The sequence below is a fragment of the Gymnodraco acuticeps genome, unplaced genomic scaffold (assembly GCF_902827175.1).
Source record: "Gymnodraco acuticeps unplaced genomic scaffold, fGymAcu1.1, whole genome shotgun sequence".
Classification (NCBI taxonomy): Eukaryota; Metazoa; Chordata; class Actinopteri; order Perciformes; family Bathydraconidae; genus Gymnodraco; species Gymnodraco acuticeps.
The window spans coordinates 2,008,032-2,020,781 of NW_022992344.1; the positions used below are offsets into that span (position 1 = coordinate 2,008,032).

Genomic DNA, 12,750 nt, shown 5'->3' on the forward strand with positions numbered 1-12,750 from the left:
CTCGCACAATCTTGCAGAAAATATGTTTCAAACTTTATTAAGAATGCGATCATTTTTATGGAAAAATAATTTAGTGGGGATCAGGGTTGGCCAGAGGCAGTCATTCCAACCTAGCTGTGTTATGAATCAGAATTCTGAATGAATTTGATTACTTTTTATTAGCTAGCTTTTTAAAATTCAGAAGTTGTCATGGATTAAGTGACAAGCATTTGCCATTATTTCGATGTTGTTGTTGCGTTTGATACTCTGGTGTTTGGAGGTGGGAACCTTTTTGCTTTCTGCGAAAACAAACAAGCTTTTGTGAAGCCTATTTGAATGCTAACTAAATAAAACACTTGGGTCACCGTACAGAAATAGCGATGGGGCTAGTGCCAGGCTAACCCGAGGGGCCCTATCTAGCAATAATGAGGATGTCTTCTCGTCCGATCCTTGTATGACAAATAACTATATGGGAAAATCTGCAGTAGAAAATGAGTTAATTGAGGCGATGGTCTACGCATGTTGTTCACTGCGGAGCTAGAATAGCTGGGGTCCCTCTGAATGGTCCCCGTATGGTGCAAAGTGGCACTCGCTTGAAATACATTGACCCAACAAAAGGTTTTGTTTGTTTAGCCTTGTTGTTTATTACTTGTATTGCTTATTACATCTGTGTACAAACAGTTGACAATCATGTGTGTGTACATTTATTTGTGTGTGGAGGCGGGAGAGGTGGTGTGCTGAACGTTTACCATGGTTCACAGGGAAAGGCTTTGTTCGGACAACACGGATGATTAGAGCAGACTCCTCCTGAGTGAGAACGACAAACAGGGCGCCTCTCTTTCTGTGCGCTTGTTTATGTTGAAATGACAAAGAAACTCATTTGTAGGTCAGAGGTCCAGGAATCATTTTAACACGCACATGTACACAAAGCTTCATCACAAGCACAGGCCTGACCTTTACCCCTGAAAGAGATAGAACATGGATGAAACTTTTCAGTAAATGTATTTAAAACATTTGATTTCATTAACATCAAGAATCGTTTGGTGGGGTTTAAGCAGCCACTTATTTCATTGACGAGTAATCTTTTGATTATTCTCTCGATTACTCATTTAGTTGTTTTGGTCTCTTATACAGTAACGGGCCGTCCACACTACAGTTTCGACAGCTTCAAAAGCGGTTTCCAACGTGACGTCACGTTGCCTCGCTTTTCACCGAACTGAATTGTGGGTAGCATAGCGGCCCGTCTCCGGCGTCAGAAGTTGAACAATGTTCAACTTCTGACGCCGGAGTAGCCAGCGCCAGCCAATCAAATCCCATTTCTGAAAATCTGACAGCTCAAGCCGTAGCCAATCAAACCGCGTCTAAGCTGGGAGATATCCCGCTGTTCATTTCTATATTTCAAAAAAAGATGGAGGAGAAACTAATTATCGCCGTAGCAAATCACCCGGTTTTGTATGAGGAACCAGGCATGGAGGGAGGTGGCAGAGACAGTGGGTGAAACTGGTAGGTTTTCGCCTGTTTGGGGAGTTTATATATATATATATATATTGCTCGCATAAAATCCCCGGGGTTTTTTGCTTTGTATGTCGGGGGCGGGAGATTCATGTGATTGGTTGTTGGTCGCGTTGCTCGAATAAAATCCCCAAGCTTCAGACACGCCCAGCTCCAAGCTTTTTTTGAAGCTGTAGTGTGGACGCTCCGTAAGTTTCAAAATGGTTGTCAGTGATTCTCAAGACCAAATGGAGGAGAATTTAGGCCATATTTAGAATTCTGACATTTGTAGTCTTAGAATTCTGAGGATTCAATTTTCATTCAATTTTTTTTTACTTTTTGCTTGGATATCAAAAAAAAATGTGGCCCTAATCCTCTACCGTATACCAAGTTTACAGCCTCAAATGTCTTCTTCCATCCACAACTTCAAATGATTCAGTTAACTGTCAAATCTAAGGGGAAATATTCACATTTGAAGAGGCTGGAATAAGAACATGTTGACTTTTTTCCCCTTAGATTGGTGCACAGAAATGTGCTTCAGTCTACGCTCATTCGTTTGTCATAACCTGTTTCTCCGATCCGTTGTTAACAATTTATGTTTTCTATTCAGGACATGGCTGGGACACCTTGACAAGGTTGTTGCCTAGCCTCAATATTGTATTATGAATCCACATACAGTATGAGCTGGATTTGAGTGACTCAATAAATATAATCAAATCAAACCTAACCCTTGGCTTTAACCTTGGCTTTTTCAAATTTAAACTAAGAGCCCAACACAAAGTAGTTACTTCTAATGTCCAACAAACAAGTCCTCACAAGTATAGTGACACAATTACACAAACACACACCAGTGAAGCACCAGCATGTCTGTCCCGACCACACCCTTTCTTCTTCCCCCTGCTGCCGTCCCGTTGGGTGGTGTTCAGTTTCCTCCCGCAATCTCAAAAACTGCCCGGTACCAAAGATGTCATTGGCTATCTCAGCAATTCCATCGCCACCTCATTGGTCACCGGGGATGCCAGGACACCCGTGATAGGTCGGAGATGCACTATACTGGTTTCAGGGTATTGATAACTGGCAGAGGGGCTTATCATGGGGCAAGGTGGTTCTATACAGAGCATATTGATCAGAAAGGACTCACAAGAAGAGGTTTTAATCAAGAGGAGATCAGATATCGAGCACAAATGTAGAAGTCATTTGGTTGAATGTTTTTTAAAATGTTGTCATGGCCTCGCCAACTTGTATAGAAAAAATCTTGTTTAGTTTTCTGGCTTTGTTTGCAATTTACTGCAAAAAAAAAAAAAAAAAGAGTTTACCTTATTTAAGATGGTTTATCTTAATATAGCCTAAAACACATTTTCAAACACCAGCATAGAAAAAGGCAATGGTGCATGACATGACATTTCTTCAAAACCACTGCTAGTTTTAGTTGTCAACTTGACATTAAAATGTAAATAGAAAAAGAAAGTAGTAGGTTAAACACTAGCAATCAACTTGTGTGCCTTTTCTGGGATGCTTTACCTTCACACTATCACAGTAACAGCGCAGTGTTAGTGTGTTTCTATGGAAACATAGTGTTAAGAGTAACATTGGCCAACGGTTTTCTTGTTGAGTTTGAGCTTTGTTTTCTAAAGTAGTCAAAAATAAAACGTGTGCGTCTCTTTTTTTTCACAACTTCTATAGTACTGTGTTAAGTTAATCACAGCACGCCATATTCCAGTTACAAGGCTTAAAAGTTGGCAAATACTTAATTTTCGTTTTTCCCTCTAATGTTGAGTTGTGCTACTGCTTGTGCGTAAGCTGCTGTGTTGTTTGCTTGTTTTGGACAAATAATCTGATTAGACTAATGCTCCGGTTTTTGCACGTCAATGCAGGGATATTGGGATTTACTGTGTTGGCTCTAAAGTGTCCATGTTTCAACAGCTATACTAGCCTGTTAAACATGTATCATTATTTGTGACACAAATGTTTTTAACTTAGGAAACACGTACATGCACAATTTGGATTAAAATAAACAACTCATTTTGATTATTTTGACTGATATTGCTATATTTTTCACAATATTAAAGGCTTTATCTATGATAAAGTGTGATTTTATGAGAGGATCCGTAATAATTAAGTCTTACAATTAGAATACCATTTTTAGGCCTGGATATCACTGCAGCTCAACAATACTTCATTCAAAATGGTATACACATATATACACTTAAAGGTGGGGTAGGTAATTTTGGAGAAACCAGCTCGAGTGCGCTAGAATTTGAACAAATCTGCCACTTCCTTACCGAGCTCCTCCTCCAACACACACGAACGCGCACATGACCAATGAGGGCACGAGATAAGTTTGTGCACAGATGGAAGACTGACAGGCAGGTAGGCCATCCAGTTATTTTAGCCGGGCCGGCTAAAATGATTGCTCGTGCTTTTTACAGTACTACGGCTTCCACTGATGAAATTTTTTATGGATTTTTTGTCAAAACACTTAAAATATTCATTGCTATCGGGATGTTAAGATCATTCCATGGAATATAACAAAACGTGTTACTTACCTACCCCACCTTTAAACAAATAATTCACTTTCTGCAATTTGAATATCACAATAGTCCATATAAGGATTTCCATACATTTTAGTTTTATGTGCAGCCCTAGCTTCTGTAAAATAACTTTTTGTTTACAGTGCAGTTGTTGTGCTTATACCAGTGACCTTTAAGGGTCTAACCCTGTCTGTGTGTAGAGTGTGAAAGATACAGAGTGTGTATTTATTTGGCAGTCCTTTCAAATATGTGTTGACACCAAGAATCCATCTTATTCAACATCACACACAACTTAGCTTCCTCTGTAAAAGAAACACACTTACATACAGTACAATGTCAGCATTGCACTTAAAGTAAACACAATGTGCTTGTTCACACACACACACACACACACACACACACAGTGGAAACACACACACACACACACACACAGTGGAAACACACACACACACACACACTGTACAGTAAAAACTGTATGAGTGTCAGCAAATTTTGTTTCTGCTCCCTGCTGCCATGTTTCATCATTCTACCCGTGTGTGTGTGTGTGTGTGTGTGTGTGTGTGTGTGTGTGTGTGTGTGTGTGTGTGTGTGTGTGTGTGTGTGTGTGTGTGTGTGTGTGTGTGTGTGTGTGTGTGTGTGTGTGTGTGTGTGTGTGTGTGTGTGTGTGTGTGTGTGTGTGTGTGTGTGTGTGTGTGTGTGTGTGTGTGTGTGTGTGTGTGTGTGTGTGTGTGTGTGTGTGTGTGTGTGTGTGTGTGTGTGTAGTTTATCACATTACATTTTGCCCCTGCTTCTCTGAGGATCTTCTCTGACACAGTTTAAGGTTTTTGTGTTTCTTGCTAATGCTCTTACCCAATGTGTACAACTGTAAAACAGGCTTAAGGCCGTAGTTTGCCAACAACCAAAATGAAGCGTAATGAGTGCAGTAGTCAAGGCTACAGCTGATGTGTTTGGATCAGAGGGAGGACAGGGTGTTTTGGCAGCTATCAAAATATATTAAAAATGTTTTGGCCTTGAATGTATTATATAATCCTACTATAAATAGAGCGAAAACAACATGAATGTACTTCAATAACTCCCCAGGACTCCATCTCAACCCAACACTGTCATAATAATTCAATTATTTTCCTGCCAAGTTGAACTCAAAAGCCCTCAGAGATAGAAATCTGCTGTTGGGGTCAAAATGTTCATGTCCTATTTACATAGTTATTTGCTTCATGTTCCTAACAAACTCCATCTTTATGTGCTTGTTTCCTCTCTTCCTATAGTGGACGTGAGCTCAGCATCACTGCCCATGCAGGTGCCCCCCGGCTCCTCAGCCATCCTTCCCATGGATCTGCGCGTAGTGGACCACCACCCCCACCTCCACCAACACCACCACCACCACCACCAGCAGCCCTCTTTCGGCCTGGTTCCCCAGCCCCATCCTACAGCGCCCGTCTCCACAGCGTGTCCCACGTCCTTGGAGCCAGGCCGCGGGCCAGTCATCAGTAAGTGGGGACCATCTCTGACTGTGAGGTCTTGTGGCTAAAAGTTGTATCTGGATATTTTTAGCTGTGAAATGTATATATTCAAAAGGCTGAAAAAGACTATTATACAGCCATTTTAACACCTAGAAAACTCTGTAACTTAAATCACAGTCCCTGTTTTGCTGTATCTCGATTTGGATACTTACACTGCCATGTCGTACACTTTGAACACTTTTGAACTGCGTAAATTCCTACCATAGTAGTTTTTTTCTAAAATTGCACATGGCTGCTGTGCCCTCACCAAAAGTGATTTACCGCTGTCGCTAACGGTGGCTTTTTTCCAACACCATGAGGTGCTACGTGTATTAAACATGGAAAAAGTGTAACTTAAACCTTAACTTTTATTTGTGTTGTGCTGTGCTGACTGCTGCTATCACTGCTTGTCGCGTGACTTTTGTTACGTAGCCAAGATAGCAGTAGTTGAGTGCGAGAAGTGTCTAGCTTTCCAGACTCTTTGACTATTTGGTCATCTTTCATGGCATTGTATCCATTTGTGCATGAGTGATGATTGTGCTTATCTGCCAGAAGTTGTCATGAATTTACTTTTTTCTCAAATTTTAAGTCACATTTTTAGATCTCTACAATTTTTAAGTATTTATTTAGTCATCCCCATCTGGAACACCAGCTGTGAAAACGTTAGCACCAGCTGAGCAAGGTTGGACTGTTTCTTCAGTGTTTTGAACAGTCTTAAACACCGGGTCAAGGAGAAGAAGAGCACTGATGATAATTTGACTCCCGGTAAAAATGTCCAGAACGCCTGGATCTTTAGTTATCAGAGAAACACACTAAGCAAATGTTAGTGCCAACTGAATTTGCTGCCCCTCTTGGAAGACTGCCTAGCAATGTTCGAGAATGAACGTGAAACTGCTTTCATTTAGGTGGTTTTACTGAGTTTAATGGCCTTGTCCACTGATTTTAGAGGGAAGAAGACCTCTATTGATAACTTGGCTCCCAGTAAAAACCTAATTTACGATGAACAATGAAGGAAACCTAACCAGAAGAAGCTAACTGTAATGATGGAAATAGAGGTGAAGACAACATCTCCCTCTCTAATGTCCTAAATGATTCTACAGACCACCAGGAGCAGCAGCTGCAGCAGGAGCTGGTGACGCTCAAACACAAGCAGCAGCTCCAGAGACAGATCCTGATCGCTGAGTTCCAGAGGCAACATGAGCAGCTGTCGCGCCAACATGAAGTCCAGCTGCAGGAACATATCCAGGTGAGTGTACGAGGAGGGAGTCCTTCCTCAGCTTTATCTACTGCAGGACTGTACTCAGCAGAAATTCTGAAGGACAGGGTGAACCATGTGTATTTTAAGTGGAAACGCAGGTTGTGGAAGTATTTTGCTGCTTAGTCATCCCCATGGGAACCGTGTGTGAAATGTGTACTTGACTCACTTTGCTAAAAAGCTTCCCTTATTGTTGCCATGGCCAGAAAGTCAGCTAATGATTACGATCAATCGAAGATGGGAATAACTCTGATGTTTTTTCTTCATCCCTCTGGTTAGCATTTTGGTCTTGGCTTGCTCATGTCATGTCCTTTACATTAGCTAGCTCTCACATTTCTGCTGATTTATGGCAACATCTTGTTACAACATTGGGTCTCATGCAGCAACACTCATAAACGTTTCTCAAATGTTCTCTTAAGTCAAAGCAAACCAAACATTCTCAACCATCCAAAATCCACATAGATCATAACTTGTAGGCGTTTGGTTAATCGCTAATGATATAAAGTCAGCGCCGATTGGTTATCTGGCCGGCTCTGTTGTGATTGATCAGCCGCTAAGAGATGTCTCGCCTTTTAGCCTATCACGTATTTGTGTTGGAGTACTAGCCAATATACATTTGTTACATGGGGATGTCATGTGAGAGAAGTAAACAAAGACCAATGGAGGTATTTCAGGCAGGTGGGAGAGAAAACTCCATCTGGAGGGAACTTTGGGATTATAGCCTTTGCAGACCATTTACATGCACAGAAAGACGTATAACACACTATAGGAAAGGGATAACACCAAAAAGCAGAATATGGCCTCTTTAAAGGGGACCTATCATACAAAATGCACTTGTGTACATCTTGTATACATCAATATGTGGCCCTGGTGTGTCAGGGAACTCACCAAGTGTCAGAAAATACAACCCTCTCTCTTTTCCTCCATACCCAAATCTCTAAAAACGGGACTGCAACGGATCTGATACAGACTGATACAGATTTGAAATATCTCTGTCAGAAACGGGGAGCTCCGCCTATATGGGCAACTCTCTACCTATCAGGGGAATGAGAGGTTGCGTGCATGGTAACAGCATGGTAACAGCATGGTAACAGCATGGTAACAGCATGGTAACAGCATGGTAACAGCATGGTAACAGCATGGTAACAGCATGGTAACATGACGCTCGTGCCTCAGCTGCAGCTCATTTGCCACAGAATCAGCCCTTGTGAAGACAGGGCTGGAATAGAGCAAATAGAGCGAAATGAGGCATGGCTAAAATGCATGATCTGTTTGGTATTTTGAAAAAAAACTTCACAGACATGTTTTATATAGGTATGGCCCTACAATACATTGTTCAAATATAGCATGATAGGTCCACTTTAAACAAACCAGTAGTGGCATTACAGTCCAATATCATGCTCCAAGTTATCGTTTAACATTGGTATTAGTGGACCCAATCCTATTCCTACTCTATATTTTACAAATAACTCTGAATCCATTCATTATAATGACTCATAAACACATAATAATCCAAATGTGTTTATATGACCGTTACGTTGTTCAATGTTCAACCTGTTCTTTGCATCTGAAAAACATGTTTTCCTACTAACTTGGTAAGAATGATCCCGAAGACTTTGGTAAATCCCAGAAATCAATGAGAACTAAAACAGTAGAAACAAATCATGGATAACATAAACAGTAATAAGAAGGCATGTGTTTGTAAATGGCTTTCTGCATGAAGCCCAAAGTCTTCCAGTTTTGATAACTTTGCTCATCCTCTGTATAGTCCTTTACCCATCTTCTCTGTCTCCTTGTACTTTGTCCCCTTCTATAGTCTTGTGTCTCTCTCCACCAGCACCAACAGGACCTCCTGGCCCTTAAGCACCAACAGGAGCTGCTGGAGCACCAGAGGAAGATGGAGCAGCAGCGTCACGAGCAGGAGATAGAGAAGAAGCAGCGGGAACACAAACTCCTGCAGCTGAAAAACAAGGAGAGGGGACAGGAAAGTAAGTAACTGAATCTAAAAGTTGAACTACGATGGGATTAAAAGGTTTTGAGTTGGCTAAAAGCAGTAGTTTACCAAGAGGACGTTTTACAGAATCAAATATAAAGTGACCAGTTATGACTTTTTTCCCCTATCACTTGGGTTCAAGCTGGAAATAAAGCAGTCATGTTTGACCCATTATAAATTCCCTTTCCATCTCTTGAATGCTGCCAACATCTGCTGTAACTGTGCTCATATTATCACAGCAGGTGTCACAGAGACTTGGCCTCTCTGTCTCAGCACCTGTCCCAGTCAGAGCAGCCTGACCTTGCACACTTACCGCGGGGAGTATCAGAACAACAGGGGAAAAACGGTTTCCAGCAAGACGTTCAAGTGGCACACATGTCCTGTCCTCGTACAATATGTGTCATTTCGTTCAGGAAACAAAATAGCTTATTGGGTTTCAAAGTCAGGCACATGAACCAGGAGTCAACAACTTGAGAGTTAAAAGAAGCCCCTAAAATAGAACCATGATATCAAAAGTAGTTTTTCTTCAGCAAGCAATTACACTATGACATTTGCTACACATAGTGAGAAACACAAGCTGTCAGATGACCAGACTTCTTTCAACAAACCAATAGTTTAGCCAGATTGTGTAAATCACTTTTTGGATATAATATTGAAAAACTGTGTATTCACAAATATAGCAAATGTTGTTGCCACAACCCCAGACCTCAGTGAATATTTTGTTGTGTAAAAGCGATCATGACCAAAAGAACTAAGTAATTCTCTGTTATTTAACTTTAGCATTTGATACTGATAGTCCCTTTGCTGTCAGGAGTCACACTGATCCTGCTGCATAGTGCTCTCATTTTGACTGACAAAATATTAATGTTCAAATAATCAGCCGTGACAAAATTCCAAAACGGTTCAGGCAGGAGCTAATTGATGTAGCCGATCTTCAAGCTGGGTCGAGCCAATTGATTTTCTTTCTCCTGTAATTGTTCTTTTACTGGATACATACTGAAGAAGGCTACATAAGAGACTAATCGCTATATGTTAAACACATTATATTGGCTAGCTGTGGAAAGGTGTAATTTAAATCAACTTGTCCTACCAAATGTGTTACTACTGTACAGTAAGTAGCTGTATCCTCTTAATAAAGGACTTACAAACGTGCTTTAAATGGAGATTGAACTCCTCTTAATGTAATAATAATAGTTATAAAGTTGACATCCCTGCAATAAAAAGAGAGATATTTTTGTTGTTAAAGTAGTGCAGTTATTTAGTCAATAAACCGTTTTTGATTGTGAAATAATGGGATTAAAATGCTCTGGTGGTGTTATTGGGACAGGCAATGTGCTTTTTCAACAGCATAAATCCATTTAAATATACTTAATGGTATACCCACCACAATCATTTCCTGCCAGTGAAGCTCTTCTCCGCAACCATTCTGTGCTCTGCAAAGTGAGCCTGCAGTTTGACGTCCATGGAAAGAGCATTGGGTTGTAAACAGAGGAAGCTTTGTTAAGTACTGCTATAAATTGCATGGAAGGCAGTCTCATAAAAGCCAATTTCCTCCAGTGGCAATGCGGACATATTGAGATGTCAGCACTTCGAGCTGCACCATGATTCAGAGAGCATATATTAGCAGTTGTCGCGTACACATACTATATTTACCACTTTCTCCCTCAAGCCTGCCACATCACCTGTTATTCCTCCCACTGTCACACTCATAGATAAACACACATGTATTCTCAGAACACCTCTTATTTCAGACTCTTTATTACACTCACTTCTTCTCTCTGTTTCGCTTTCACATCTCCTCCCTTGACAATTTGTTTGTTGCTGTGAAACGAGGGTGGTAATTGAGAAGGGACCGCGAGCTGATTGAAACTTCTTCAAAGCAAGTCACAGTCACTGTGGACTTTAAGGGAAGACTTCTGCATGCAGCTACAAACTCCATTATCTGTCCAAATATGGATGGATGTTGTTATAATCTTTACGTTAGTGTCCCAGATTGGATACAAAGGCACCAAAGCCCAAATGTCTCAAGAAATGTCATACTCAAATGTTTTTTTTATCAGGTGATAAATAAAAAAAGTATACTTCCCTTTGTTAACTGAGTTGCCGATGTCTTTCTGTGTTTCCTCTCAGGTGCAGTTGCTAGTACAGAGGTGAAGATGCGACTTCAGGAGTTTGTCCTGAACAAAAAGAAAGCCCTGGCTCAGCGCAGCCTGAACCACTGTATGCCCGGAGACCCGCGCTTTTGGTATGGGTAAGTGTCAAAGCCCCCCACCGCTGGAACACCCATGACTTGGGATTGTGACTGGTTGTGAATGAAGAATTGTTGCCATAACACTAACCCTCAACCTAAATCCACTCATCATGTCATCTTACAACCTGAAATAGGATATATTATGCAAATGTTCAGGTTAATATTTGTATCTTTTGCCTGTGACATGCCTCCATGCTTTAATGTTCAAAAAGCTCTTTATTTTCTCATACTGCCTGTGCTGCAGCACCTCTTTTCACCCTCTGTCTGAAACCAGAGCCCAGTCTGCTCTGATTGGTTAGCTGGCCGGCTCTGTTGTGATTGGTCAACCATTTAGAGATATCCCCTCCACATCCAGATATGTTGGAGCGTTAGCCAATAATAGCGCGAGTGTTACATAGTGCTGTTTTAAGTGAAGCATAATAGGGCCCTTTAAATAATAAAGGTGGATCCTTTCGTTTGCAACATAACATTATCTTTAGAAAGTCTGAACAACAACTCAGTTCATATCTATGGAATACTTTTAGACTTAAAAGGATACTTCAGCCTCAAGGTAATCATTTGTATAATAAACAATCACCATTTATTATGTTACATTCCTAAAGAAAACTGCATTTTCAAAAACTAGAGAAATTCTGGAATTTAAAAGAAACACATTTCTGCTAAAACACTTATCGCAGTTAAGTTCTCATCGCACGCACTAGTGTTTATAAGGAACTATTTCTTTTTTTAATGCATGTGTTTTGGGAAGTAATCAGCATAGGACGGAATACATTAGAATGGTGGTAGTTAAAGTAAAACAGGGCCATTTAGTTAAATTCATACTCCATTTTTGTGTTTTATTTTCATTGTGGAGGCATGCGAGAAAAACTTCACAATTCATGGTAACAAGGGGGATTAACTGATATACAGCTGGTCATTTTGTGCTTGTGATATTCCTTTAAAAATGATTGGCAAGCTCCTGTTCTTTTTTTTGTCTTATTCATACCATTTTTTTGTGATCTTTAAATGTGACTGTGATTATTCTTTTTCTGGTTTAAAAGAAAACATTTTGAAACCTTTTATTGCCGCTCTTTTAAATATCAGCCAGTATTATTATTTTGTTGATTTATTTATTAAGCCTTTTAGTTTTTGACATTCTTATTTAAGATAGAAAAAAATGTCAAACTGAGAAAATATCAAGAATAAAAAAGGCACAACAAAGAACAGCATAGCCTGGAATCTACCAAGAAACGGTGAAGGAAATACTTCCCCCCCCCGTCCATGTGTGTAGACAGTGATTGACAGCTGGCTCTCTTTGAGGTGTGTGTGTTTGAAGTGGGCTGAGAGAAAAGACAATGGCACCTCTCATGCTTATTAAATATTTAAAGAGGCTTTAAGCAGTCAAATATATCTGCCAAGGCAGGAGATGATAAAACAATTGTGCCATCAGCGAGAAAAAGGCTTTTCCATCAATGTCACCAGCGTCACCATTTCTTTCCATGTTTCTCTTCACTTCTTCCATACATGTACTTCCCTCTTTCCTCTCCTGAATCTCTTGCCTTCTCTGTTCATTTTTCACCTCCCTCTCAGAAGAAAGTCATCCTCTGTCCCTTTTCTCTGCTCTTTGTCTCTTTCTCCATTCCACCCACCTTGTTGTGCACTCTCTGTTAACGTGTTGACCTTGTGGAAGGAGCTGGAACACCTTTTGTGTACGTCTCAATGGAAGATCAGGTAAAGTACAGCCTGGTAAGCACACATATATACGGATTTAT

At 40.5% G+C, this 12,750-nt stretch overlaps 1 protein-coding gene across 1 annotated transcript in view; it reads left to right on the forward strand.

The window, feature by feature from the left end:
- Positions 1 to 12,750, forward strand: part of hdac4 (histone deacetylase 4) — a 200,068-nt gene that overhangs the window by 121,467 nt on the left and 65,851 nt on the right. Inside the window, exons 4-7 of the mRNA XM_034208775.1 lie at positions 5,267 to 5,488; positions 6,601 to 6,746; positions 8,593 to 8,743; positions 10,879 to 10,999. Of these exons, the coding sequence (XP_034064666.1) occupies positions 5,267 to 5,488; positions 6,601 to 6,746; positions 8,593 to 8,743; positions 10,879 to 10,999 (640 nt within the window). The remainder of the gene's footprint in view (positions 1 to 5,266; positions 5,489 to 6,600; positions 6,747 to 8,592; positions 8,744 to 10,878; positions 11,000 to 12,750) is intronic.